We start from the raw sequence: 24,685 nt of genomic DNA, 5'->3' as shown, positions 1-24,685 counted from the left end.
TTCTCACTTTGTTATTCCTGACTGCTGCAGTCTTCCAGGAACTGACTCTTTTTCCTGGGAGTTTTGGTTATCCAAACCCTCAATCCTAGGAGGTCTGAGTGCTCCCTCTGAGCTGAAATCAGCCACCAAGTCTGTGCTGGGAGCCCAGTGCCACAGTAGCAGCAGTAGCAGCTGTGTGCTGGGGCAGGGCTGCAGAAGAGGCTTGGCTGGCTCTGGACTGATTCAGGCAGACCTAAAATTGAGGGTTATGCATAACTCATGCCCAGCTGAGTCTTTAGGCCTGTCTCTTTGGTTTCCAGGTCACACGAGGAGGTGCGGGTCGAGGAGGAGGTTCAGCAAATCAGTGTCGAGCTGGAGCCCAAGTGTGACGTTGAGATTGTAGCTCCCGAAGAAGAAGAAGTCAAAGAGTGAGTGTTTTAGAGTGTTGAGTGGGTTTTGAGCTCTGGCTGCTTGTGCTGGAGGCTTTGCTGGGCTCCAGCTTTGCTGGAGTCACGGGTGTTCAGTGGGGCTGAGCACAGTTCTGACCTGACCTGCCCTGATGTGATGTGACCTTTCAGGATGTGACAGCATAGCATCTTCAGCTCCTCTGTAATAAATCAGTTTTGCTTGCACCTGTCCTGACTGCAGTGACTAGATTGTCATCTCTTTCCCCTCCACAGAGAGGCAGCTTCTTCAGCCTGTGCCATTGTCACATCCACAGCCACTGTAGAGGTGGAGACGGCCAGCCAGGCCTCAGAACCAGCCAGCCAGGCCTCGGATGAAGACGACGTGCCAGTCACAGACATATACTTTGTAAGAGACTTCCACCTGACCCTTGGGGTGTGATGGGAAGGGTTGGGCAAGGCTGTCAGTATCCATTCCAGGCAGTCATCTTGATGTGGAGCACCTTGAGACCTCGGTGCTGGGTGGGTTTTTGAATGCAGGGAACTGGATTAAACTTGGAGAACTCAAAACAGCATCTAGTGGGGCTCATACAGGTGGCACTTCTGCTGTGGATGTAGCTGTAGCTGTAGCTGTGCTGCTCCCAAGCACAAGTGCTTATCTAGGCCAGCACATTTGCTCCGGGGACAAGCCAAGGTGATGTGGGTGCAACAGAGAGGTTCTTCCGTCCTCAGCCAGAGATCTTGGCTGCTTTCCTGACACAAACATGGCCTAGACCCAAAGGGAGGTGGTTGCAGAGAGTGACCTTGGGCTCTGGTGAACTCCGGCTTTTCCTTTCCCTGCAGGCTGCATTAGGTGATGCAGTGGGAGTCTAGTGCTGAGCCAGGCAGTAAGTTGGTGGTTGGCAGCAGAGTGCCGTGGAGCCTGGCGCTGGTCCTCACTCAGCTCCCACAATGGCTGAGCAACTTCTGCAGACCAGAGAAGAGGTTTTTTAGCAACACATACCTGTCCCATGGATTCCCAGAGCAGAGCTGAGTGCCTGTCCCATGAGAGCTGAGCTCTCTCTCGTGCCTGGGCACTGGAACCCTTATTAAAAGAGGTGCCCAGCTCCTCCCTGCTCCGACTTGTTACTGTTGGTTCTGTGGTGCTGGAGATGACCCGAGCCCATGCAATGGGCTCCTTCAGGCTAAACTAAAGTGCAGCATTGGCCTTTCCCTGGGCTCTTGTGACTCTGCTGCAGAGCTGCTCACCATTGCCAAGTCACTCTGAGGCTCGTGGGAGCTGTGGAAGCAATCAGCCCTGTTTTACAGCTTGTTTGAGGTTGGATGCATGCTGTTCAAAATGCAAACGGCTCCTTAGTACCGATGACCCCTCCTTGCCTGTGGATGGCAGCTGTGTGCAGGCAGATCCTGCCTGCTCCCCTGGCAAGTGCCTTCTAACTAGGGTCAGCTGCTCTGCCTGTCCCTGGGCATGTGACTCCCCCCACCTTGAGGAGCACCTCTATCCAAGGGAAAATTCTGCAGAGTGTGTTCACAGAGAGTGTGAATGACTGCTCATCAGCATTTCATACTTCATCTGAGTTGGAGTTTTGCATTAAACGTGTGTCGTGTGCTGTGGAGTGTCTGTCACTACTGGGATGAAGGGAAAAGCTGATTTGAGTTCCCATGAGCACTCTTCTTGGAAAATCGCTGGAGCTGAGGTGAGGCTGGACACCTGTGCTCAAGTAGCAGCACAGCTGCTCCTACAGGAGTGCTCAGGGACAGTGGTGGGTGAAGGGATGGAGGATTTGGCCAGTCCCAGAGGACTGTGATCTGATCAGTGGAAGTCTCCTCCTGGAGAACACTTCATTCTCCTGTTCATCCCGAGGGAATAAAAGAGCAGAGTGTGGCAGGGCATGGGCGCTGCTCTCCCCTGCACGGCTTTCCCACCTGCTCACCTGTTCAGGCCTGGAGTTGCCCAAGCCCTTGTTTTTTGCTTTCTCTTTCATCCTCTCTTTCACATCACCCTTTTTTTTCCTCTGTTTCCTTTCTCATCTCACTTGTCCTGGGGCCACTCAGTTCACAGATGGGAGGTACTGGATTTACTCTCCCCGCCAGCGCAGACTCCGAACTACCTCGCATTCCTCTGGGATTGTAAGTGACCACGCCAGCACAGCATGTAGGGGAGCAGAGCTGCAGCTTTGAAACACTGGGGCCAGCACCCCATTTCTCTCAATGGCTGGGGCTCTGGATTGAGTGGGCTTTAAGAACCAGCCCAGCAGAAATGGGGGATCTCCATGTAGGATCTGAGAATCATGAGCTCTGTCCTGCTTTTCTGCAGACTGGTGACATAGCTCCTACCCTGGGATGGGCTGTAGTGTCACCCAGCCCTTGGGAAAAGTGACAGCAGTGAGGCCCTGGCACATTGTTGCCCAGAGAACCTGTGTTTGTCCTCTCCCTGGAAATGTCCAAGGTCAGATTGGATGGGCTTGAAACAACCTGGGACAGTGGAAGGTGTTCCTGCCCGTGGCAAGGGGGGGATACTGGGTGATCTTCCAACCCAAACTGTTCTGTGATTGTAAGTACCACATCTAGCCAGAGAGGCACTGGGACCTTTATTGGTGATGTCACGCTCAGCTCCCTCAGTCCAGGAAGAGGGTTTTAAAGACATCATTGAGATGTTCTGAAGGTTCTAAAATCCCACTTGAAGACAGATCTCTTTTGGCTTGTGGGGAGCAGCTCATAAACCAAATGAGGAAAGAGCTGGTGCTGTTAGGGCTGCTTTCAGCTCTCAAGCTCTTCTCAGCATCACCAGTGTGCTCCCTCCTCACTGAAGGTGTTCTGTGAGCAGGGAGGATTTTCCTTTCCAAAAGATGCAGGGAGACATTAGAGATTTTAGGGGCTGAATCTAGAGCTGAGATTGTTCTGGGGTTTAGCATTTACCTTCTCAGGCTTTGGGAGAGCTGCTGTCCCCAACGGGTGGTGACAGTGCTGCTGGAGCCTCACTGGTGCAGCCTGGTGCTCCCATTTGGGTATTTGGATTACAGGCAGGGTGCATGGGGAAGCAGGGGCAGGAATGTGCCCCTGGCCGTGGCTGATGGCATGAGGAAGGTGCTGCACTTCTGTGGGCAAACAGGCAATTCCTCCTGCAGCTCCTCTTGTCCCTAAGCTGTGTTTGGCTGCTCTGGCACCCGGAAGGGTAATGCCAAGCACTGAATGCTCCTTTATCTCCCACAGCTCCCTGCATGCATCTAAGCCCCTAAAAGGCTCTGAAAGAGACTGGCTGGAGCATGTGGTTCAGTCAGGAAGGATGAAGCATCACGGATGAAAAAAATGTGGGACAAGCTTGATGTGGTGGGGAGCTTTCCTGAAAGAACCTTTGACAGAGCCCTGTGAGAAGCTCCAAACGGGTTTCTTAACCTTCCTTCCTCCCAGCAGTCTCTGCTAATGGAGCTGCAGTTACTGGAGGGTTCAGTATGTGGAGCCCAGTGCTTCAAAGCTTCTCTGGCTTCCTGTAGTTCCTTGTACATTGTAAACTGTCACGCTTAGTTCCTCGGCTGGGAACACCGCAGGCTTCTTCCAAGCATCCAGTTCTGCTTCTCTTCCTTTGCAAATGTCAGGCTGGGTCAAAGGGGGCAGTTTCTTCTCTGTGGGAGCTTCCCTGGAGACAAAAGAGCCTGTTTGCAATGTAAATGAGGCCCCCCCTTGGGAACTCTGGATGCAGAGACCAGCCCTTGAATCTGTGTTGTGTACACAGTAGTGTGTCTTCTCACACCAATGCCCAGTGCTGTGATAACTGTCCCTCAAGGCACACCTCCTTCCCCTCATTCTTTCCAGGGTCCAGTTGTGTTTTGTCTCTTGTGTTGTCCTTGTTCCCATCACCCCACTGTCTCCAAGATCTCAGCAAAAACTGTTTCCTTTCTGTGGCCACCATCCACCATGGTCTCACCCAAGCTCCACTACCTTCTGCAAAGAAGGAGGAAGGCACAGTAAACAAATCCAGTTTCCCTGTAAAAGCTCTCCTGGACATCAGTTTGTAGCATGCACAGAGTTCAAAATGGGAGGGTGAGAGCTGCTAGCGGGTAGCAGGAACCCAGAGCTGTCACTGCTCTTAGGTAAGTCACTTCCAAATCTCTCAGTTTCTCTGGAGCCGGCTGATGCCATGGCAGGGAGCTGAGGTTTCCCTGACATCTCAAAAACTCTAAAACTCTGTCCCTAGAAGAGGAGAGGTTGTACCCCCACTGCAGCTGGCACAGATCCCATGTCTCTTTGGCAGGGAGCAGGTATGTGCTGAGGATGAGGAGGGCTTCTCTTCTGAGAGCAGGCTCTGCGCTCAGAGCTCTCCTCCAGGTGGACAGCTGTTCTTACTGTATTGTTTCCTACTCTTTTTATTTTCTCCTTTTATTTTTCCTGTTCTCTCCTTTGCTCCCTGCTCTGCTGCTGCTCTCCCTGCATTCTCCCTGCCGTCTCTGGCCACTCTGGCAGCCGACAGACGAGAGGAGTTGGGTTTACTCCCCGCTCCACTATAGCGCTCAGCTCCACTCTGTCTCCGATGAGGAGAGCGATACAGTAAGTGTCCAACAGCCGTGTGCCGGGTGCCTGCTGGGTCGAGGTCCGAGTTTGTGCCCCCTCTGCAAGGTCAGCTTGGCCTCTGGCAGTGTGGGGCTCCTGCATGGCTGCGGCACAGCCTGGCTGCCTCTCAGGTCAGCTCTGTGCTGGCAGAACCCGGGCCTGCTCAGCAAGGGCTGTGGCTTATTCCCAGTTGTTTGGTGCAAGGAAAGCTTTGGGGAGCTCAGGTTTTCCAGACATGTTGCCATTTCTGGAGAATGTAGAACAGCCTCTCTAGTTGTGCTGGGAAGTTGGCGGGACACAGACCTGACTGATGCAGGCACTGGTGCTCAGGGGTTGATCCTCTTTCCCCTCGTGACCAGAAAGACATTGAGGGGCTGGAGCATGTCCAGAGAAGGGAGTGGAGCTGGAGAAGGGGCTGGAACACAAGTGTGATGAGGAGCAGCTCAGTGTGAAAAGGAGGCTCAGGGGAGACCTTGCTCTTCACAACTCCCTCAGAAGAGGATGCAGCCAGGTGCAGGTCGTGTCCTACTCCCAGGGAACAAGGGACAGGACAAGAGAAAACAGCCTCAAGCTGTGCTAGGGGAGGTTTAGGTTGGATATGTGGTAAAATTTCTTGACTGAAAGGGGATTGTCAGGTATTGGAACAGGCTGCCCAGGGAAGTGGTGGCATTACTGTCCCTGGAAGTGTTCAAATGACGTGTGGCTGTGGAGACGTGGGTTAGTGGTGAACATGGTGGTGGTGCTGGGCTGATGGCTGAACTTGGTATTCTTGGAGGTCTTTTCCCACCGTAACAACTCCATGATTCTGTGACTCTGTTCTCTCTGCCTCTTGCAGTAATCTCTATGCAGACACAGAAGTCCCAGAGAGCAGCGATTCCCTCTGCAGGTCGATGTGTTCCCTTTTCGTTGATGCAGCCATTCCAGTGGGATGGGGAAGAGCTTGCTGACACCAGTATTGCTGCACTGCAGGATCCCGGGCACTGCGTTTCAGAATGGAGCAAAACTATAACCATGTATTTCCACTTATCCCAGACGTGGGCAGCAAAGAAACCACCCGCTCACCCGCAGCTCCTAGCAGAGAATTCCAGCTGGGTGTAGAGAATCCTGGGTAGTAACACAGTGTTTTCCAGATGTGCACTACCGTAGCTACCTATCCATGTGTGATACTGTGAACCTTTTTAATTTTTTAATCATGTATTTATTTCTTTTATCTTTGCACAGAGACAGCACAAATGTGCTTTTTTAAACATTTAGTTTACTGCACTTTTTTTTTTTTCTTCCATATATTTGTGCATCAAAAAGGAGCATGAGACTTCACTGAAGAATGGGTAGGAGCACGTTGCTGGGGAGGGCAGGGAGTGGAGTGGCTTCATGTGAGGCAGCAGTGTGGTCTGACCAACTGAGGGAGTCAGGAGGTTTAAGGCTGTCCAGACTGCCACGGTTTTTCCAAGTGGCCCAAGGCGAGTCACTAAACCACTCTGTGCCTCGGTTTTCCCTGTGCTAGTGGGTGCACAGTACCTGCTTCTGTTACAGCACTTAAACCCTGGGATGAAAGGTGCTATGAAAATGAAATGTATTAAAGGCCATGGAATAGAATTGCTCCCATATTACCATAGTCCAAAGCAGCCATGCCAATTCACTTGGATCCAAATTCTCTAGTGACTTCTCCTGTCTGTAACACTGTGCGGGGCAGCACACAGTTCCTGGTGACAGTGACATGGACTCCTCAGCTCTCCCCGAAGTCCTGATGGGTTCCACCTTCACCCTGTGCTGCACTGCTGCACCACCTCTCCCTCTGTGCTTGAAGTCCACACTTCATCCGAACGGCCGTCACCTGCTCCAGCCCCACAGGCACGGACAGATGGGAACTGGGCACCTCCCAAGCCCAGCCACGTTGGAGGGCAAGTTCCCCACTCTGCCCAGCCCACGTGGGGCTTGCATCCTCCTGGAGCCACTCAGCCCCTCACGTGCTTGTGGGTGTACCCTGGGGTCACGGACAGGACACTGGGTTCACATGTCCCCTCCGCCCCTCAGGGCAGGCAGGGAGACAAGGGCACGTTCACACACTGGAGGCAGGAATGGGAGCCTGGCTCTGCCACGGAATTGTGCCAACTGCTGTGCTCGGGACTCTTGGACAGAAAGCTGGGTGACTGGGGTGTTGCCTGGGGTCACATCTGCTGGTGAAAATCCCTGCTGCGGGTGTCTGAGAGGGTTTGCTTTGCGAGGGCTGCGTAAAGGTGAGAGAATTCAATGTCACAGGGCAGTGTTCAGGCTCATCCATCAACGGGACACATATCATAGCATAGTCTGGAATCTAGCAATCCCATCTTCATCTCCCAGAGAGAAAACAGGAAATCCTTTAGACCAGAGGGAGACAGGTCTTGTGTGCTTTATGAACCTCGCTTGAGAAAGAGGGTTGAAATCTCTTTATTTCCTTTACAATCTTCACTGTCTTTGGGATTCCTTGTAGAGGGGTGGGGAAGCGGGACCCTGCTCTCAGGCCTCAGTCCCCACAATCTGTTTTCACAGCAGCACTCAGGAGTGGTTATGTTGGGTCCCAGAAGGTAGTTGGGCTGATGGGAAGCTCTTCCTTCTGTGTGCTGAACTTGGTGAGAATCTTCAGGAATTGATGTTTATTTTCTTGCCTGGAATACAGGACCTGGACTTCCCTTCCTTGCCTGTAGATGCAGAAGGCTGTGAGTTGTGCTTCTTGGGAGCACGGTCTGGGAATTGTGCAAGTTGCTGCTGTTCATGTATCCATGTATTTACCAAATAGTCTATCAAAAGTCAATCTCAAGAAACTCTCCCCTCTCTGTTGCTGCTTGGCAGCTCGTTCTCCCAGTTGCAGCTCCAACCCCATCCCACCTTCCTGTGCCACCCGGGGGGTCTCTGCAGGCTGGGGGGGTCAGGGGTTGGTGGAGGGTAATGGGAGCCTTGCAATACCTACAGCCTCACCTACCTTTGGGCTTCAGGCAAGGGGCTTCAAAAAGCTAAAAAAATCAACCTCTTTTTCCTCCAGCAGTGTGTGTAGAATGGCCAGAGGGAGCCACATCTGTGCTGCAGCTGCTGCTGTTGGGTGCTGTGCTGGAGGAGGGGGCTCTGGGGGGAACCGGGGTGGGCTCGAGCTGTTCTGACCCAGGCCCCTGCCCTGGAACCACCTCTGGGACTGGAGGGCTTGGCCTTATCAGGACTTTCCAGCCACCTGAAATCAAGCATCTTTTTTGAGATGGTTTAAGCATCATTGATGGAGATTTTATTCCTTCCCCTCATTGCTAGGGGGATCTCTAAAGCTGCTTGGCCTCTGTGCAGGGAGTGACCCAGAGAATGAGATTTGTGAGCTGGAGCTGTGATTGGGTCCTAAGAGAGGGGGTGAACCCAGAGCTCCTGAAGCATGTTCATTCAAATAATTGTCTTCCCTTTTTGAGATGATCCTTGTGCACAGTTCTGTAATGCTGGACCCTTTGGAGCAGGTCTGGACGGGGTGGGGAAGGACAGGCGAAGACTTAGAACAGCTTTGTCAAGGGGACAAGGAGGAACCTTTCTGTAGGCAGATGTTGATCTGAAATGGAAACTGCCCCTGTTCAGGCTGGGACAGTCCCTGCCCTGTCACCTCCTGTCCCAGCAGCTCAGTGCTGAGAAATTGTTTGGCCTCTGCTTCCCACAGAGGCTGAAAGGACCTTGGATTTTACAGCTCATTATTGGGCCCCTCTGCATGGCACTGCAGGGGAGCAGCAGAAGCTCTGGAGCATGTCACAGGCACTGCCAGTGCTGCCTGGGCAGGAACAGCACTTGCCCATGGCAAAGGGCACCCTTGGTCCGAGTGTTCTTCCATCTGCACTTCAGCTCCTTCTGGACTTGAGCTGCTATTCTCTGCCAGGTTCTATTGAGTGACCCAGCAGGTGCTGTCCAGGCTCTCCATCATTAAAGGAGGCACCACGACTCTTGTACTCTGAGATTTGACCCCACAGGACAGCTCCTTCCCACACAGGTCTGTGTGCCACTGCTGTCCTTCATCCCCATGGTCCCAGCCGGAATCTCAGGCTTTGTGTAACATGCCCTGACCATTGCCTGGTGCTGGCGCTGCAGGTGAGCTCTCTCTGCCAGGTAAGGGGCTGGCAGGAGAAAATGGCATCTCTGTCCATGAGTTTGCAGTCAGGCGCCTATAAAGGCTCTGAGGCAAACCCAGGAGCTCGTAGAGACCCTCAACATGTGCAGAGGGGATGCAGCTTTTGGTTGCCGATGCCTCTCTGGCCACGTGTGCTGGAATTGCACTTTGGGGGTGGTTTTTAGTGAAGCCAGAGCACTCATGGGCCTTGGTCCAAGACAGGCAGAGGTGTTTGCAGGGCTCCATTGCCCGCCCGCATTCCCTTTCTCATTCCCAGCCACTGCTCCAGCGCTTCCCAAATGGACAAGGAGAAAGCCAGGGCTGAGGCGTCTTGGGTCGTGTCTGAGGGTTTTTTCTGTCCATGTCTACATGCGCCAAGTCTGTCCTGGTGGCTGTCCCTCTTCCTACCCACGTCTGTCCTGATGGCTGTCCCTGTCCCCACGCGTGTCCCGGTGGATGTTCCCGTGGATGTTGCTGTTCCCACACACGTTCATGTCCGCGCTGCGCGTGCACCGTGTGCCGAATGTACGGCGGAGGGGGCGCGGACGCTGCGGCTGGACGGGGACGCCGATGTTGGGATGTTATCCCGTCTCTGTGTCGGGGGCTCGAGGCCTGGGCGCTTCTTTTCTCGGTTGTTTTGAGGGTTTTTCCTCTCCTTCTCCGGGGAGCCCCTTTTCCAGAGATCTGTACCCCGCTCTGATAAAGCGTTCTGCAGTCTGTGCTGTGCTTTCCGGGGTGTCCGCCTCCTATGTGGGCGCCGCGCGGGCGCGGCCCGGTTTGGGGAAAAGGGGCGCGGGTCGGGACAGGCGGGAGCGGCCGCGTTCCGCCCCCGGCACGGGGCTGTCCCGCCTTCTGCCTGCACCCACCCCGCCGCACCAGCGGCTCCGGCGCAGACAGGCGGGCGGCGGGGCAGCCTGGTGCGCTGAGGCCCCGCGAGGCCCCGGGGCGGAGCCGCCGCTGCCGATGGGCTCCGGGTCGCGCAGCCCGGCCCGAGGAGGCCGCTCGGAGCGGGAAAGGGACCGCGACCGGGAAAAGGAACGAGACCGGGACCGAGAGAGAGAGCGAGATCGGGGGCGCTCGCGGTCCGGGAGCCGCGGGCGGCGGCACCGGAGCAAGAGCCGGAGCCGGAGTCGGGGCCGACGCCGGGAGCTGAGCTCGGGGTGAGTGGGCACCTGGCCCGGAGCTGCAGCGCTGTGTCTGTGGGGCAGCCGGCCCGGGGGAGCGGGGCTGGTGTGCCGAGGCCCGCGCGGCCTGAGCCGGCCGGTGTTCCCCTCCCTAGGCCCGGCGGGGGACGGGAGAGGGTGCTCGGTCCCGCCGGCCTCGGGGAGGGCCGGGGACGGGGGGCGGGCGGTCGGTCCCAAGCGCTGCTGGTGACACTGGCTCAGGGCGATCAGAAGTGGGGGGTGCAGGTCCCCCTCGCTGTCTTGGCGCTGCCGGTGGCGCCGGTGCTGGGCCGGCCTCACCTGCGGCGGGGAGACGCTCTGTGCCCGGTACTGCCGTGGCCTTCTCGCGCTGAAGCCCGGCTATGCCCCCCCAGCTCGGATTCCGGCGATGAGAGACAGAAATGGAAAAAGAAGAAAAGAAGCAGCAGTCGGGACCGGCACCGTAAGGACCGGAGGAAACAGCGCTCACGGTCCCGGGGCCGCTCCTCCGGCTCCAGCCCGGAGTGTGGGCGGGACAGGGCAGCGCGGAGCCGGGAGCGGCGCCGCAGGCGGGATGGATCCAAGTCCTCCGTGTCCTCCGTCAGCTCCCCCTCCCCGCCGCGGCCCCGGGGCCGGGAGGAGCCGGGGCAGCAGCTGAGCCTGCAGGAGCGGCTGAGGCTGAGGGAGGAGAAGAAGAAACAAGCGGCTCTGCTGAAGGCCCTGGAGACACCCGAGGAGAAGCGAGCACGGAGGTTGGCCAAGAAGGAGGCCAAGGAGAGAAAGAAGCGGGAAAAGATGGGCTGGGGTGAGGAGTACATGGGCTACACCAACACCGACAATCCTTTCGGAGACAACAACCTGCTGGGCACATTCATCTGGAGCAAGGTGAGCTCTGCCCTGTCCTTGCAGCCAGATGGAACAGGCAGGGAGAGTTAGGGAAATCTGTGCCCGAAGTGGTCTCTGTATCCAGGGCAGTGAGATAAGAAGATGGGTCGAGAGCAAGAGAGGGTCTTGGAGCTGCTGTAAGCTGAGTGCTGGGCAGCATTTGCTGGGTCAGGGACATGGGGATGGTAATGGGAATGCAGCACTTCTGCTGTAGGAATGACAGAGGAGGTGTGTTCAAGGTTAGGGAGAAGAGAAGGCTCTCTGGAGAAGAGGAGACCTTAGAGCTCTTTCCAGTGGCTAAAAAGGCTCTAAGAGGGCTGGAGGGGCAGGACAAGGGGAACGGCTTCCCACTGTCAGAGGGCAGGGTTGGATGAGATAATGGGAAGGCCCTGGCACAGGTTACTCAGAGCAGCTGTGGCTGCCCCTGGATCCCTGGAAGTGTCCAAGGTCAGGCTGGATGGGGCTTGGAGCAACCTGGTGTAGTGGAAGATGTCCCTCCCATGGCAGGAGATAGAACAAGGTAATCTTTAAGGTCCCTTCCCTCATTATTCCATGATACTGTTGTGTTAGCACTCACCTCACCAGACCAGGTGGGCTATTTGTCCTGAGCCTGGGTTTGCTGGGGGGCTTCAGGAGCAGTGTTTGTTCAACAGAATCAGACCTGAGCAGCAGAAACAGGTGAATGGAGTAGCATTTGCTGCCAGTGAGGGGCCGTGGACCTCCTTGGGTTCCACAGCTTCACTTGGCCATTCTTTTCAAGGCACTGGAAAAGAAAGGGATCAGCCATCTGGATGAGAAGGACCTGAAGGAGAGGAATAAGCGAATCCAGGAGGACAATCGCCTGGAGCTGCAGAAGGTGGGATAAGATGTCCTTTCCATATCACTGTCTAACAGAGAGCCCTGTTTATGGCTTGGTTCTCTCCATCCCTCTCTGGGAAGCCCCCTTTTTCTTCTCCTGGATGTGTCCGGTCTGTAGGATTGTGGGGGCCATAGAATCCTGTCTTCTGCTATTCTGAAACCTCTCCCCTTGGGGTTGAGCCCAGGAGCTCAGGAGGTGCTGAGGAGGATAATGCCAGGTCATGACACTGAGGCACTCAGTTGTGCCTGTGTCCTCTGTCTCCCACAGGGCTGGCAGTGAGCTCAGACAATGTGGCCCCACTGCCTCCCCACTCTGCAGGAGCTCGGCCTGATGGCAGGAGCCAAGGCAACTCAGGGACAGGTCATGTCATGGTTGTTGCTTTGAGCAGATGTCTCTGGTGCCTGCACAGTGGCCCATGCACAGTGGCCCATCCACAGTGGCCTCACAGCTCTGTCACCCTGGACAGGTGAAGCAGCTGCGTCTGGAGCGGGAGCGGGAAAAAGCCATGCGGGAGCAGGAGCTGGAGATGCTGCAGCGGGAGAAAGAGGCAGAGCACTTCAAAACCTGGGAAGAGCAGGAGGACAACTTCCACCTGCAGCAGGCCAAGCTGCGGTAGGTGTGCAGCTGCTCAGAGCTGGGCCTGGCAGGGAGCAGAGGATGGCACTGCTCAGTGTCCCCCACTGTCTCTCTGTTCCTCTCCCTTCACCAGGTCTAAGATCCGGATTCGGGATGGGAGGGCGAAACCCATTGATCTTCTGGCCAAGTACATCAGTGCAGAGGACGATGACCTGGCTGTGGAGATGCATGAGCCCTACACCTTCCTAAATGGCTTGACTGTCTCTGATATGGAGGACCTGGTGGAGGACATCCAGGTGCCTGCTCTGCTGCCCCTCTGTCTGGGCTCAGGGCTTCTCTACCTGCTCTGCTTTCCTGCTGATGTTGTGGAGCAGGTGCCTGATGTGTCTCTTGCCTGCAGGTGTACATGGAGCTGGAGCAAGGGAAGAACGTGGACTTCTGGAGGGACATGACCATCATCACGGAGGATGAGATAGCCAAGCTCCGCAAACTGGAGGCGTCTGGGAAAGGAGGACCAGGTGAACAGGAGAGCAGAGCCTGTGGGGCTGTGAGTGGTGGGTCACGTAGGGTGCAGGGTCTGCCATGCGTGCGCAGGCTCAGAGGGGCTCTTGGACCTGCTGAATGGAGGCTTGGGTCTGGCAGTTGTCCCTGGCTGGGGTCCAGCCTTCTGCTGTTTGCAGAACCTAGATGAGTGCAGCTGAGTGCCTAGACACTGACTGGCTGCCCTCACCTGTCCAGGGGAGCGTCGGGATGGTGTCAACGCCTCGGTCAGCTCAGATGTGCAGTCTGTGTTCAAGGGGAAGACGTACAACCAGCTGCAAGCTCTGTACCAGGGCATCGAGAGCAAGATCCGGGCGGGAGGGCCCAACCTGGACATCGGGTACTGGGAGAGCCTCCTGCAGCAGCTGAAGGCTTACATGGCTCGGGCCAGGTGAGAGCAGAGAGTGGGGACAGTACAGCCCCTGCCGTGGGCAGAGCTGGGGAGATATAAATCCAGTTGGTGGAGGAAATGGGGAAGGGTGTTCTGCCTTTTCTGAGATGGCTGATTTCCAAGAGGGGAGCAGGGTGGGACACCGAGTTCCTTCTGCAGTGGTGATGTTTAGTGAGGTCTCCAAGAGGGAACTGAACTGGGGCTTACTCAGACCAAAGCCGTCCAAGCCCAGCAGGTTTCTGCCCATGGCGGTGGGTGTCACAGCTTTGGGCAGTCGGAGTGAGGTGGTTGTGCTGGGCAGGACCCGACAGCTCCTCTCCTCTCTCAGGTTGCGGGAGCGGCACCAGGACGTGCTGCGTCAAAAGCTGTACAAGCTGAAGCAGGAGCAGGGTGTGGAGAGTGAACCGCTCTTCCCCATCATCAAGCGGGAGCCGGCTTCCCCCAGCGACAGGTGAGCAAACCCCTGGGCCTGTCCCCAGGCACAAAGGCAGTCTTGTGCCCTCACCCTTCCTGAGGCAGAGCTCAGGTGAGCAGCGAACGAGCATAACATCCCCGTCCCAGTCCTCTCTTCTCCCTTCCACACAGGCTGGATCCCGAGGACAACCTTGAGGCACAGCCAGGGCCATCCTCAGAGCCAGAGGCAGAGCAGGACACAGAGACCAAGGGAGAGGCAGAGGGGGAGGCCGTGCTGATGGAGGAGGATCTGATCCAGCAGAGCCTGGATGATTATGATGCGGGCAAGTACAGCCCCCGGCTGCTGGGCCCCAACGAGCTGCCCTTTGATGCCCACGTGCTGGAGGCCGAGGAGGACATGCACCGGCTGCTGCTCCTGCGCCAGCAGCTCCAGGTGACAGGTGAGCCCCAGGGCAGGCCCTGTGCCCACCAGCTTTGCAGCCTGCATGGCATGGAAGGCATGCAGTGATTCAGGGTGCAGGGCTGGAGGGGACACTGCCCTCGGGAAAGGACAAGAGCTGGATCTGGGGCAGGCACCCAGAGCTGACCTGGCGGAGGAGTGCCCCTGGAGCAAAGGGCACTGTCGCTTGGGCAGGAGCAGGGAGATGGAGCTCAGGGGGACATGCCTCAATACCACCAAGGTGTTTGGGTGCAGACAGGCAGGAGGTGTGTTATCGTCGAGTTTTCCGGCACAACTCAGCCCAGTGCCCATTCAGAGCCCTCAAGGCAGCCCATGCATTCCCGTGTCCAGTTGTGCATCCTCTGCATAGCAGCTCCTTGTCTGTGTGCCTTGGAGCAGAGTCGCATGGCCCAGGCCTGGCTGGCACTGCAGAACCTGATGTCACCTCTCCTCCCCTGTAGGCGATGCGTCCGAGAGCACGGATGACATCTTCTTCCGAAAGGCCAAGGAGGGCATGGGCGCAGACGAGGCGCAGTTCAGCGTGGAGATGCCGCTCACGGGCAAGGCCTATCTGTGGGCTGACAAGTACCGGCCACGCAAGCCCCGCTTCTTCAACCGCGTGCACACAGGCTTCGAGTGGAACAAGTACAACCAGACCCACTATGACTTCGACAATCCCCCCCCCAAGATCGTGCAAGGCTATAAGTTCAACATCTTCTACCCCGACCTCATTGACAAGCGATCAACGCCCGAGTACTTCCTGGAGGCCTGCCAGGACAACAAGGACTTTGCCATCCTGCGCTTCCATGCTGGGCCACCCTATGAGGACATTGCCTTCAAGATTGTCAACAGGGAGTGGGAGTATTCCCACCGCCATGGCTTCCGCTGCCAGTTTGCCAATGGCATCTTCCAGCTCTGGTTCCACTTCAAGCGTTACCGGTACCGCCGGTGAGGGGCTGCTCAGCACCCTCGGACACCTGGCATGGGGTGGGCAGGGCACAGACACTGTTCCGTGCGTGGCTCCAAGGCCTGGCCCAGCACTGGGTATGTTCCTGATGCTTTCTCTGTCCTTGCAATTATCATGAAGGACCCTGAGACTTTGGTATAAATAAAGTAAGGGTTGTTTTAGCCGTGAGATCCTTGGCACTGCCAGTGTTCCCGTATGACATCACCAGTCAGTACTGCAGTGGGCCAGCACCGGGAACTCTCCTTGGGACTGGGTAGTGCTCACCCCTGTGTCTCCCCATCCCCACAGAGTCAGCCCCATGTGCTTCTTGCCCCACTCCAGCCTCTTCCCACTCGCAACACCTCCCCTTACCAGTGCCAGACCAGTCTAGCTGCTGCTCCCCGGCTGGCGTCACAGGGCCCTTGAGTTCACCAGCCTAGCACTGCCCTGTGTCCTGCTACAGAGAGGGGCCCCTCATCCTCCCCCGGGCCCCATTCCTGGCACGTCCTCCCCTGGGATCTGGCTTCTCCAGCCTGGGAGCACTGCCACATCCCTCAGTCCTGGCTGTGGCATGGGAGGCTTTTACTGCTACCAGGCGTCTGCTCTGGTGGAGTGGAGGAGAGGGATGCCGGTTGGGATATTTCCTTACAGGGGAAAATCCGGATTCCAGAGCCTGCAGTCCCTCCCACACCATGGCTGTGAGGCTCTCCCTGCCCTGGGCAAGAAGCGGCTGCACTCCCCAGTGTCCTGTTGGTGAGGTGGGGGTTCCTGAGGGCCTCTAGTGACATTCAGATGGGTTTTGCGCACCTTAGGGGCACTTCAGGGTTGAGCTGGGACTTGCTTGTGGTGGTCCCACCAGATGATGACCATGGGCACAGCCATGCTCCTCTGGGATCACCCCACATGGCTTCATCCCCACAAACCCCCAAACCTTGGGGTATGCCCGCTCAAGCAGGCAGGATGGTGTGCTGGTGAGTAGTGCCCACGGGTGCAGGAAACCTCTGCCCTGGCTTCAGCAAGATGCCATTTCCTACCTGCATGCACCCTCTCCCCAGTACAGGCCCATGGTGCAGGGACTTAGGGGGCTACCCAGGTCCCCCAGCACTAGGGCAGAGCCAACCCTGCTATGCAGGGGCCTCCAAGGCCTTGGGGGCTGCCCCATGGCTCAGGCAAGTTGTCTTGTCTTGCTCCTGACTCCTCTGGCTCTGCTGGCAGGATCCAGCCCCAAAGCCATGATGGGAGTTGGTGCTCAGGCGGCTCCCATGCCTGCCCTGGCCATCCACACTTGTGGGGCTTGGCCTGCCTGCACATGGGAGTGGGGCACCCCATTTGCCTTGGTCCTGCGCATGGCATCCCCTCCCCATCCTGCCAGACATCCCTAGGGCCAGCAGCTGCACCGGACATATTCCCTGGCCTCCCCTTCCTGTGAGTTATTTCCAGCTGCTGCCTGTGCAGAGGGGTTTCAGGGCTCAGTGCAGGAAGTGAGTGAAGGCCTGTCCAGGGAGGAGGAAACGGGGAAAAAAACCCAAACCCCAAAGCTGGTGGTTGGTGCCCTCCCTGCTCAGCTCCCAGGCACAGCCTCCCTCTCCATAGCCCGTCCCTTTCCTTCCTGGGCACACACAGAGGTGGGGGAACTCCCTCCAAAACGTCCCACTGTATCTCCAGCCAGAGTAGGCTCCATATCCTCCTCCAGGCACTGCGTTTCCCTGCACGTCTGACTACCAGGCCCTGGATGAGGTCACTGAGCAGGCACAGGAGCCCAAGTCTCAAGAGCTGCTGCAGCCTCCGGGCATGGGCTGGGGCCAGATCAGGGACTGGATCCAGCTAAAGCCCCTTGACGGCTTTTCCCTGACTGGCTGCTCTCAGTACTCCTTCTATTCCACATCTCCCCAAGGTTTGGCGGGGAAGCTGCCACGGCGCAGCCCTGAGGTTTGCAGAGGGCTACAGCGGCTCGGCCGGTTCGTGCCCGGGCGGGGCAGTCGGTGGAGCTGCCCCGTGTCCCATCATCCGTGAGCGCAGCCGCTCCCGGGCACACCCCGGCCCCACCCGGGCCAGCAGCGGCTGCCGAGCCCCGCGCGTTTCAGTGGTCGTGGGGCTCCTCCTGCTCCCAGTACACAGGGCCAGGCGCGATCCAGCTCTGCGGGCTGGCCCTGCCTTCCCCCGGGCTTTGCTCCAAACCAAGGAATAGCGGGATGATGGCAGCCCCTCACTGCCGAGCCAGTGCCAGGAAAACCTGCCTGGGCATCCACCTGAGCGCCGAGCCGCTGTGCCCCTGGCTTGCCCTGACGGGATGTCCCCGTGTCCCCAGTGGGCTCAGGCGCTCCCGGCTCTTCGGAGCCGAGCTCTGCCCTCTTCGGCGGAGCACGAGGAGCAGCAACGGGGACTGTCGCGTCCTGAGATCATGAGAAGGAACACTGCCTGGGGACGTGCCACCCCAGCTGGTCTCGGGTTTGGACAACGCAGCGACATCCCGAGCTCCGAGCTGCCGGGCTGAGAAAACCCCCGGGAGGCGAATCCCCTCCAAGGCAGGGACGGCCGGGGCTGCTGGAGCACCCAGGGACCCTGGTCCTCAGCCACCCCAGCGCCCGGAGCCGCAGCTGCCTCTTCCTTCTCGGGTCCCGGGGTCTCTGCGGGGCTCGGCGGGGACGCTCCCTCTGCTGGACCCCAGCGCGGTGCGGGTCCTGCTGGAGGGGCGGCACGGCCGGACCCTCCCCGCCTCAAGCCCGCCCGGGCAGCGACTCGCTCGAGTAAACAAGTGAGTAACGGGCGGAAGCCCAGCCCCGGCACGGACCCAGCCGCGGGTGCCTCCGCCAGGGGGGCTTTGGGCGCCGGGGGGGCTGCACCGAAGGGACACTGTCGAGTCGAGGGGCGCTGCCCGGGCCGGGGGCGATGGGGCCAGCGGGGCGACCCCTGCCTGGAGACCCGTCCCGAGCAGGGAGGGAGCGGAGATGGACGGGGCCGGTTCCGGGGGGGCGCGGCGAGCCCGGCCCTTCCCCCGCCCCACCGCGGAGCTGAGCCGAGCCGGGCTGAGCCGAGCATAGCCGAACCGAGCCGAGCCGGGCTGAGCAGAGCAGAGCCGAGCCGAGCCGGGCTGAGCAGAGCCGAGCCGAGCCGAGCCGAGCCGAGCCGAGCCGAGCCGAGCCGAGCCGAGCCGGGTGAGTCCCGCCGGCAGCGAGGTAGGGCGTTGGAGGGGGGTGACAGATACGGGGCCAAGGGGGCTGTGAAGGACAAAGAGCCCAGAAGGCTGGGATGGATTGACAGAGAGACCGGGATGGACGGACAGAGACTGGGATGGGCCAGGATGAGACCGCAGGGTTGGGACAAACGGAGCTGTGCGGGGCTCTTGGGCTGTGTAGGACGGTCGGGGCTCCAGGGGCTCCCAAGGCTCTCGGGGCGCTCGCCGCCGGTTCAGCCTCCGGGTTCGCACACAGCCCCGAGGATCGGGTGCGTTTCGGGGAGGGGGAAGGGGAGACCCCATAGTGGGGGACGGACAGATGATATCCCCGCTACCCCCACTGTCTGTTTGTCCCCGGGACCGAGGATCCGCGACGGGCATGTCATCGGCTTCCCGTCGGAACCAGGATTTCCTTTCGAGGCTCCCCCGCCGGGACGGGGGCCCCCGCCCGCCGCCGCCGCCCCCATGTGCTGCTGGCTCCTCTGGGAAAAGCCGGAGAAGGACTTGGAAAGGCTCAGGAAAGGGCCGGGAAAGGAAGGGTCTATTTCGGGCTGTCGGAGTGGGCGGCCCAGCAGCCTTGAAGCCCTCGAGATGCTGCTGCGGGCGGGGACAGTCGTGGGGCGGGGGGCCCTGGTGCCCCAGGGCTGCCGAGCCCCGGTTTCTGCACTCCAGGGCACCCGGGTTGATCCTCCAGCCACCGCCTGCCCGGCTCCGGGCCACTGAAGATTGGAATGGGGACGGTGCCAATTGTTTCCCAGTCAGCCAAGAGGTTGGGGACCTCTGCCGTGGGCCACAGTAGGGACAGGAGAGGACAGTTATCATGCCTGGCAGGAACCATCCTGTGTGTCACTGCTTCCCACGAATGTCCTCTGTCCTGGGTTTCCTAGGGATGTCCCTGCTCTAGGCCAGACCAACTTCTTCAGGAGCAGGTCCTTGTGATGGTTGTGGGCCCAGGGAGGAACACTGATGCCCTGCCAAGTCCTCATCCCTATGGCTTTCCTGTCCCAGCTGATGGCCTCAACCTGATTTGATACCCCAGAGCCCCAGCCTGGAGGCAGGTGGCAGTGGGACCACATCCATCCCTGACAGGTAACAACACAGTGTCCCATGGGACTGCCTGCACCAGGGGCATCAGGCTGTGGAGACAGAAGGGATCATGCAGGGAAAGTCATTGTCCTGGAGAGGTCAATGCAAACAGAGACTGGCCACGCAAGGGATAAATGCAGACGCCCTGCAGCATCTTCTGCACGGCTGCCCTGGCTAAGCACTACATCCAGCGACAGGCCCCAGGCTGAGGGTACACATGGGGTGTGGGGGGAGTCACTGCTGTCTGGTTTGGGGGTCCCTTTGCAGGTGTGTGATGTCTCTCCTCTTCCAGCCCCCACCCCAGCCTCATCTTGCAAGCCGGGTACAGAGCCCATGCCCAGTCCTGCCTGGCGAAGCCTGGGGAAACAACGGGCTGGAGCAGAAGCTGATAAGGAGCAGCCTCCCACACTCCCCATCTGCCTTTCCCTCCCTCCCCTCGGATGTGGCCAGGGCAGGAAGCAGTGCCCAGCAGAGGCAGGACAGCCTTGGTGCATCTGCAGCAGGACCCATAATGGAGCTCAGGCGCTGCCAGGAGCCCCATTAGTGCCTGCACCAGGCCCCCACACCCACTGCCAGTGCCTCACAGCCTCCAGCAGAACATTTCAGAGCTAGCTCCTCTCATCCAGGATTTTACCCCAGCACCCCTTGCCAAACCCTTTCTCCAATGGCATGTCCATTTTGCTGCGTCCAGAGCCCCAAACCCAAGTACAGGGGGTCAGTGGGGACAATCCTTGGGCTCAGGGTTTTTCTTCTGAAAGACCTGCTCTCCCCACATGCATCATCCTGCAGTGGCTGCCTGTGATGGGGGGTAAATGGCAAGTGGGGCCCCCCCGCAGGCACCACTGGTGTGTTCTGGCACACTCCCAGCCCTGCAGCTGCTAAGTGGCCCCTTGTAAATATTTGATTCCCTTTAAGTGCTGGGCCCAGCTGGGCCCAGCTGAGGCAGCTCTGCACAGGGGGGGGTCCAAGCTGCTCAGCCCCTGGACCCAACTCAGAGTCCTCCAAGCCCCCAGGGTCCATGTCCAGGCCACAGAGAGCAGTGAATGAGCATCCAGGTTGTGGGCAGGAGGTGAAGGGAGGGGATGTAGGTAGTGGTGGGATTTAGAGCTTCTGGGGCTGCTGCTTCCTTGCCTGGCCAAGGTACCACTGCAGGGATACCCTCCCTCCCTCCCTCCCCCCACACTGGACACTGTAGGGACAGGTCATACCCTGCCACAGTGAGCCAGCGGGCAGCCAAGAGCATCCCGTGGCTGTGAGGGTAACAGAGACAGCAGGACAGCATTGCCCCATGGGCTCTTGAACCCCAGTAAGCAAAGGGGGCACCCTGGGACGAGAGGAACATGTTTGGGGGCAGCACCCTGACACCGTGGGCAGGTGCATGGCAAGGGACAGCTGGAGTGGGACTGGCACACCAGGCACTCATGCAGCATCACAGGGTGACAGGGGTGACTTTGTCACCTCTCAGAGAATGTGGGAAAGGCTGGCGGCTCCTCAGGGTCTTACAATGTCATGCTGAGGCGTCTGCAGGGCTGACGCCTCTGGGGCTGACGAGGTCCCTTGGGGACCAGTGAGAACAAACAGCAGCAAGTTTTCACTCTTGGCTCAAGGAAAAAGCCTGGCCCACCCTCGCAGTGATTCACCACCATGCTCTGCCAACCCCCTACAGCAGGACAGGAGAGAGATCAGGACGAGCCACCACCACCATCCCTGGCCCCTTCCCCGCTCCCCAGGGCTGCAGGTCCTGTGGCACAGCTGGTGACAGGGCACGGGCAGGGCACTGCTGCACTGGTGGGTGCCTGTACCATCACCCCACGTGTCACTGGGATGAGGCTCCAGAGCATGTTGCAATGCCTGGCCCCATCCCAGCCCAGAGCAATCAGTGCATGCCTCGGGTGTGCACAGTGGCTCCCAGGCCTGTGCACCAGGGACCTGAGGGGTGTGTGGGTGAGGGACATGGCGTGGGGACCCAGAGCCAGACCAGTGATGGAACAACGGTCAGGGTTGGCAATGATCAGGGTTGGTGTGAGGTTTAACTTGGGGACAGAAGACAGGTGTCAGTGCCACGCTGCACAAGGGAAGGGCACCACAGTGGGGGCTTTGCAGGGGTGGCGTGTTGGGGTAGAGCTGGGCTTCCCACTGGGCATCTACTGGGGCCACTGGGCTGAGGACCATGTCAGCCAGGAGGGTGGGCTGGGGCAGGTGAGGTGGCAAGAATATCCACAGCCTGGAGAAATGGGTCCCAGGAGGAGAGGAGGAGTCTGGTCCCTATAGGGATCTGTGTCCCCAGGCTGTCCAGTCCCCACTGTTTGTTGCTGTCCTGTCCCACATGATCCCATTTGCAGCCTGGACTAATATGTAATAGAGGACCCTGTAGGACCAGGAGTTAGACTTGATGAACCTTGTGGGTCCCTTCCAACTCAGGATAGCCCATGATTCTATGATTTCCAAATGCTTCCCAACCCAAGCGAGGCAGAGTGGCACTGACTGGGCTGACCACCACCACAGCCATCCCTTTGGCACCCTGTCACAGCCACTGTCCTGGTGACAAACCCACAGTTCCCACTGTGAGGGATGTGGAGAGGGCAGAGCAGGTCTGTCACCCACACTGGCTGTGGTTTGGCAACAGTGCCAGGGTTGTAGCACAGCCTCAAAACTGTACCTCAGGTTTCCCCAACACACTGGAGGAATGGGGCATCTTCACAATGAGCCAGGGGTTTGCACTCAGGGATAGGCAGTGTCAGGATCATGCCCTAGTGCAGCCACTCTGTGCCTGCATCCTTCAGAGAGTGTCCCCCACCGTGATGGAGGGTGATGGCCCAGGGATCTCTGGCAGGGGAAGGGCAGGAGGGAGCTGGGCTGTCAATGCTGCGTTTCCCCCGGCACTCGTTGTGCTGGGATTCAGCCTCGTGGCTGCAGCCCCACGTGGCTCATGGCCGGGAACAGTTAATCCCAGCAGCTGCAGGGCTGCAGCCTTTGGCACCCACTGCAGCTGCGCCTGGAGCCGGCAGGAGCAGGGTCCCGCCCTGGTGTCCCTCTCCATGGGCTGTGATTGCACCATGGCGTCCCCCTCCACAGCCCATGGAGAACCTCGTATCTGCAGGCTCAGGATGGATGATGAGTGGGCTTGGCCATGGGGAGCAGCCCTAAATTCCTTCTCTTCCCCCTGCAGGACAAGGAGGGATTGGTGCCGGCAGCTGCGGGGGTACTCCAGCCATGGAGCAGAGCCAGGAGGGTGCCTGAGGCTGCTGGAAGGAGCAGAAGGGGGTGCAGGACATGGAGCCCCCCAACAGCAGCATGGCCGGGCAGGCAGACTCGTGCTTCGGGGTGTTCAATGCCAGCGATGGTCGTGCCAGTGCACAGAACAGCATCGCCTCTCCCTGGTTCTCCACTGCCTTTGGCCTCATCGGCCTCTGCTCCAACCTCTTTGCCCTCTGTGTCCTGGTCAGCTCCTCCCGCAAGCTCTCCAGCCAGGCCCGCTCCTCCTTCCTCATCTTCCTCTGTGGGCTGGTGGTCACAGACTTCATGGGGCTGCTGGTGACAGCCTCAGTCATCATCCCCTACCACTTCACCAAGTTCTCCTGGGCCAAAGTGGACCCTAACTGCCACCTCTGCAACTTCCTCGGCTTCTCCATGGTCTTCTTTGGGCAGTGCCCGCTGCTGCTGGGGGCCACCATGGCCGGGGAGAGGTTCTTGGGCATCAACCGCCCCTTCTCGCGCTCCACCAGCCTCTCCAAGCGCCGCGCCTGGGCCATCGTGGGGCTGGTGTGGGGCTTCTCCTGCTTGCTGGGACTGCTGCCGGTGTTCGGGCTGGGGCGGTACACGCTGCAGTTCCCCGGCTCCTGGTGCTTCCTCACCCTCCTGCCTGACACTGGCGACATCGTCTTCTGCCTGCTCTTTGCACTGCTGGGCATCCTCTCCGTGCTGCTCTCTTTCGTCCTCAACACCATCAGTGTGGTCACGCTGTGTCGCGTCTACCACGACCGCGAGTCGGTGCAGCGGCGCCGTGACAGCGAGGTGGAGATGATGGTGCAGCTCGTGGGCATCATGATTATAGCCACCATCTGCTGGATGCCCCTCCTGGTGAGGTCCCATTACCACCCCTCCATGTCCCTCCTGGGTCTTCATGACCCTCCTTTTCCTCCTTGTGGGGCGTATTCGTGTCACCTGTTCCTCCTTGCGGGGCCTCAGTCTTGGTGTGTTCCCTCCACCTCCCTCCATGTCCCTCCTGGGGCTTGGTGTCCCCCATCCTTCACAGTGAGGTCCCAGCTTTCATTATGTCCCCTCCATGTCCCTGCTAGTGAGGCCCCAGGTCTGGGGGTGTCCCCTCAGTGAGACCTCCCCTGCTGGTGTCCCCTGCCACTTCTCTGTACCCTGAGTTGTCCCCTGGTGACAGGTAGAGCAGGTGCTCCCCAGTGCCTCGAATTGGGTCAGGACTCCTCCACGGTGCTTGACTTTCATCACTTCCCCACCCTGGAGCAGCTCATGGATCCTCCTCTGACACTTCTCCCCCTTCTCCCCCCAGATCTTCATTGTCCAGACAGTCCTGCAGCAGCTGCCTGGCAATGCACGGGTGCTGCCCAGGGACACGCAGGAGATGCTGCTGATCTACATCCGCATGGTCACCTGGAACCAGATCCTGGACCCCTGGGTGTACATCCTGTTCCGCCGGGCCGTGCTGCAGCGTGTGTACCCCCGGCTGCACCCCCGGCCCTCCATCGTCTCCCTCAGCCCCTCCCTGCCCCGCAAGCTCACCTCTGGCTCTGTCCTGCAGTAGCAGCACTGGGGGTGGGTACTGGGCAGGGGGACACAGCCACCCCCCGTCCCACTCCCGCAGTGGATCCTCATCACCTGCATCCAGGGGCTCCCCCCCGCTCCCCCACAAGCCCGATACCCAAGAGGCTGATGGGGGGGCACAAAGCTGCTTCCTCCTCCCCATCCCCAATAAAGCACAACTCGTGCAGCTCTCGGTGCCCGCTGGGGGTGACCACTCGGGGGGCCCCAGGGAGTGTACCTGGGGGAACCCACCCTGCTGACAATAGCAACAGCCCTTCTCCTGCAGTCTCTCCTTTAATGAGCCACAGCTACTGCCCACCACATTTGGGGGTGTGCAAGAGGGATCCTCAGGAAGATGGGTGGGTTGGGTGCCTTCTGTCCCCCAACCCAAGGGACAGATCTGAGTGCTGTTCAGAAGGGTGT

The 24,685-nt window shown here is 58.9% G+C and overlaps 3 protein-coding genes across 15 annotated transcripts in view; all 3 read left to right on the top strand.

Moving 5' to 3' along the window:
- The window catches only part of PIP5K1C (phosphatidylinositol-4-phosphate 5-kinase type 1 gamma), a 47,936-nt gene extending 41,756 nt beyond the window's left edge, over positions 1–6,180 (top strand). For 5 of the 10 annotated variants that reach the window (XM_088179188.1, XM_088179186.1, XM_088179184.1 and 2 more), the window contains 4 exons: positions 300–407; positions 660–792; positions 4,845–4,928; positions 5,767–6,180. In XM_088179188.1, coding sequence (XP_088035314.1) covers positions 300–407; positions 660–792; positions 4,845–4,928; positions 5,767–5,769 — 328 coding nt within the window. In that variant the 3' untranslated portion in view covers positions 5,770–6,180. Of the gene's footprint in view, positions 1–299; positions 408–659; positions 793–1,226; positions 1,994–4,844; positions 4,929–5,766 lie in introns of those variants that run through there. The other 5 variants (XM_014884379.2, XM_088179189.1, XM_088179187.1 and 2 more) reach the window with 2 other exon arrangements.
- Positions 6,181–9,964: 3,784 nt separating this feature from the next.
- CACTIN (cactin, spliceosome C complex subunit) lies at positions 9,965–15,417 on the top strand. 2 transcript variants are annotated; one of them, XM_014884326.2, is made up of 10 exons: positions 9,965–10,196; positions 10,574–11,063; positions 11,824–11,919; positions 12,389–12,534; positions 12,632–12,794; positions 12,899–13,016; positions 13,237–13,429; positions 13,758–13,880; positions 14,015–14,283; positions 14,744–15,417. In XM_014884326.2, the coding sequence occupies exons 1-10, from the start codon at positions 10,000–10,002 to the stop codon at positions 15,232–15,234; spliced, it is 2,286 nt and encodes a 761-aa protein (XP_014739812.2). In that variant the 5' UTR covers positions 9,965–9,999; the 3' UTR covers positions 15,235–15,417. The 2 variants fall into 2 exon arrangements, with proteins under 2 accessions (XP_014739812.2, XP_088035308.1); XM_088179182.1 differs by having other exon boundaries at positions 9,966–10,196; positions 13,991–14,283.
- A 1,491-nt stretch (positions 15,418–16,908) lies between these two features.
- TBXA2R (thromboxane A2 receptor) lies at positions 16,909–24,526 on the top strand. 3 transcript variants are annotated; one of them, XM_088179105.1, is made up of 4 exons: positions 16,909–18,383; positions 19,291–19,492; positions 22,659–23,569; positions 24,012–24,526. In XM_088179105.1, the coding sequence occupies exons 3-4, from the start codon at positions 22,763–22,765 to the stop codon at positions 24,261–24,263; spliced, it is 1,059 nt and encodes a 352-aa protein (XP_088035231.1). In that variant the 5' UTR covers positions 16,909–18,383; positions 19,291–19,492; positions 22,659–22,762; the 3' UTR covers positions 24,264–24,526. The 3 variants fall into 3 exon arrangements, with proteins under 3 accessions (XP_088035231.1, XP_088035232.1, XP_014739825.1); XM_088179106.1 differs by lacking the exon at positions 19,291–19,492; XM_014884339.2 differs by lacking the exon at positions 16,909–18,383 and having other exon boundaries at positions 18,411–19,492.
- Positions 24,527–24,685: the final 159 nt, after the last annotated feature.

Source organism: Sturnus vulgaris, chromosome 26, assembly GCF_052056855.1.
Source record: "Sturnus vulgaris isolate bStuVul1 chromosome 26, bStuVul1.hap1, whole genome shotgun sequence".
Taxonomy (NCBI): domain Eukaryota; kingdom Metazoa; phylum Chordata; class Aves; order Passeriformes; family Sturnidae; genus Sturnus; species Sturnus vulgaris.
The sequence above is the reverse complement of the archived record's forward strand: the minus strand, read 5'-3'. Positions and strand labels throughout refer to the sequence as shown.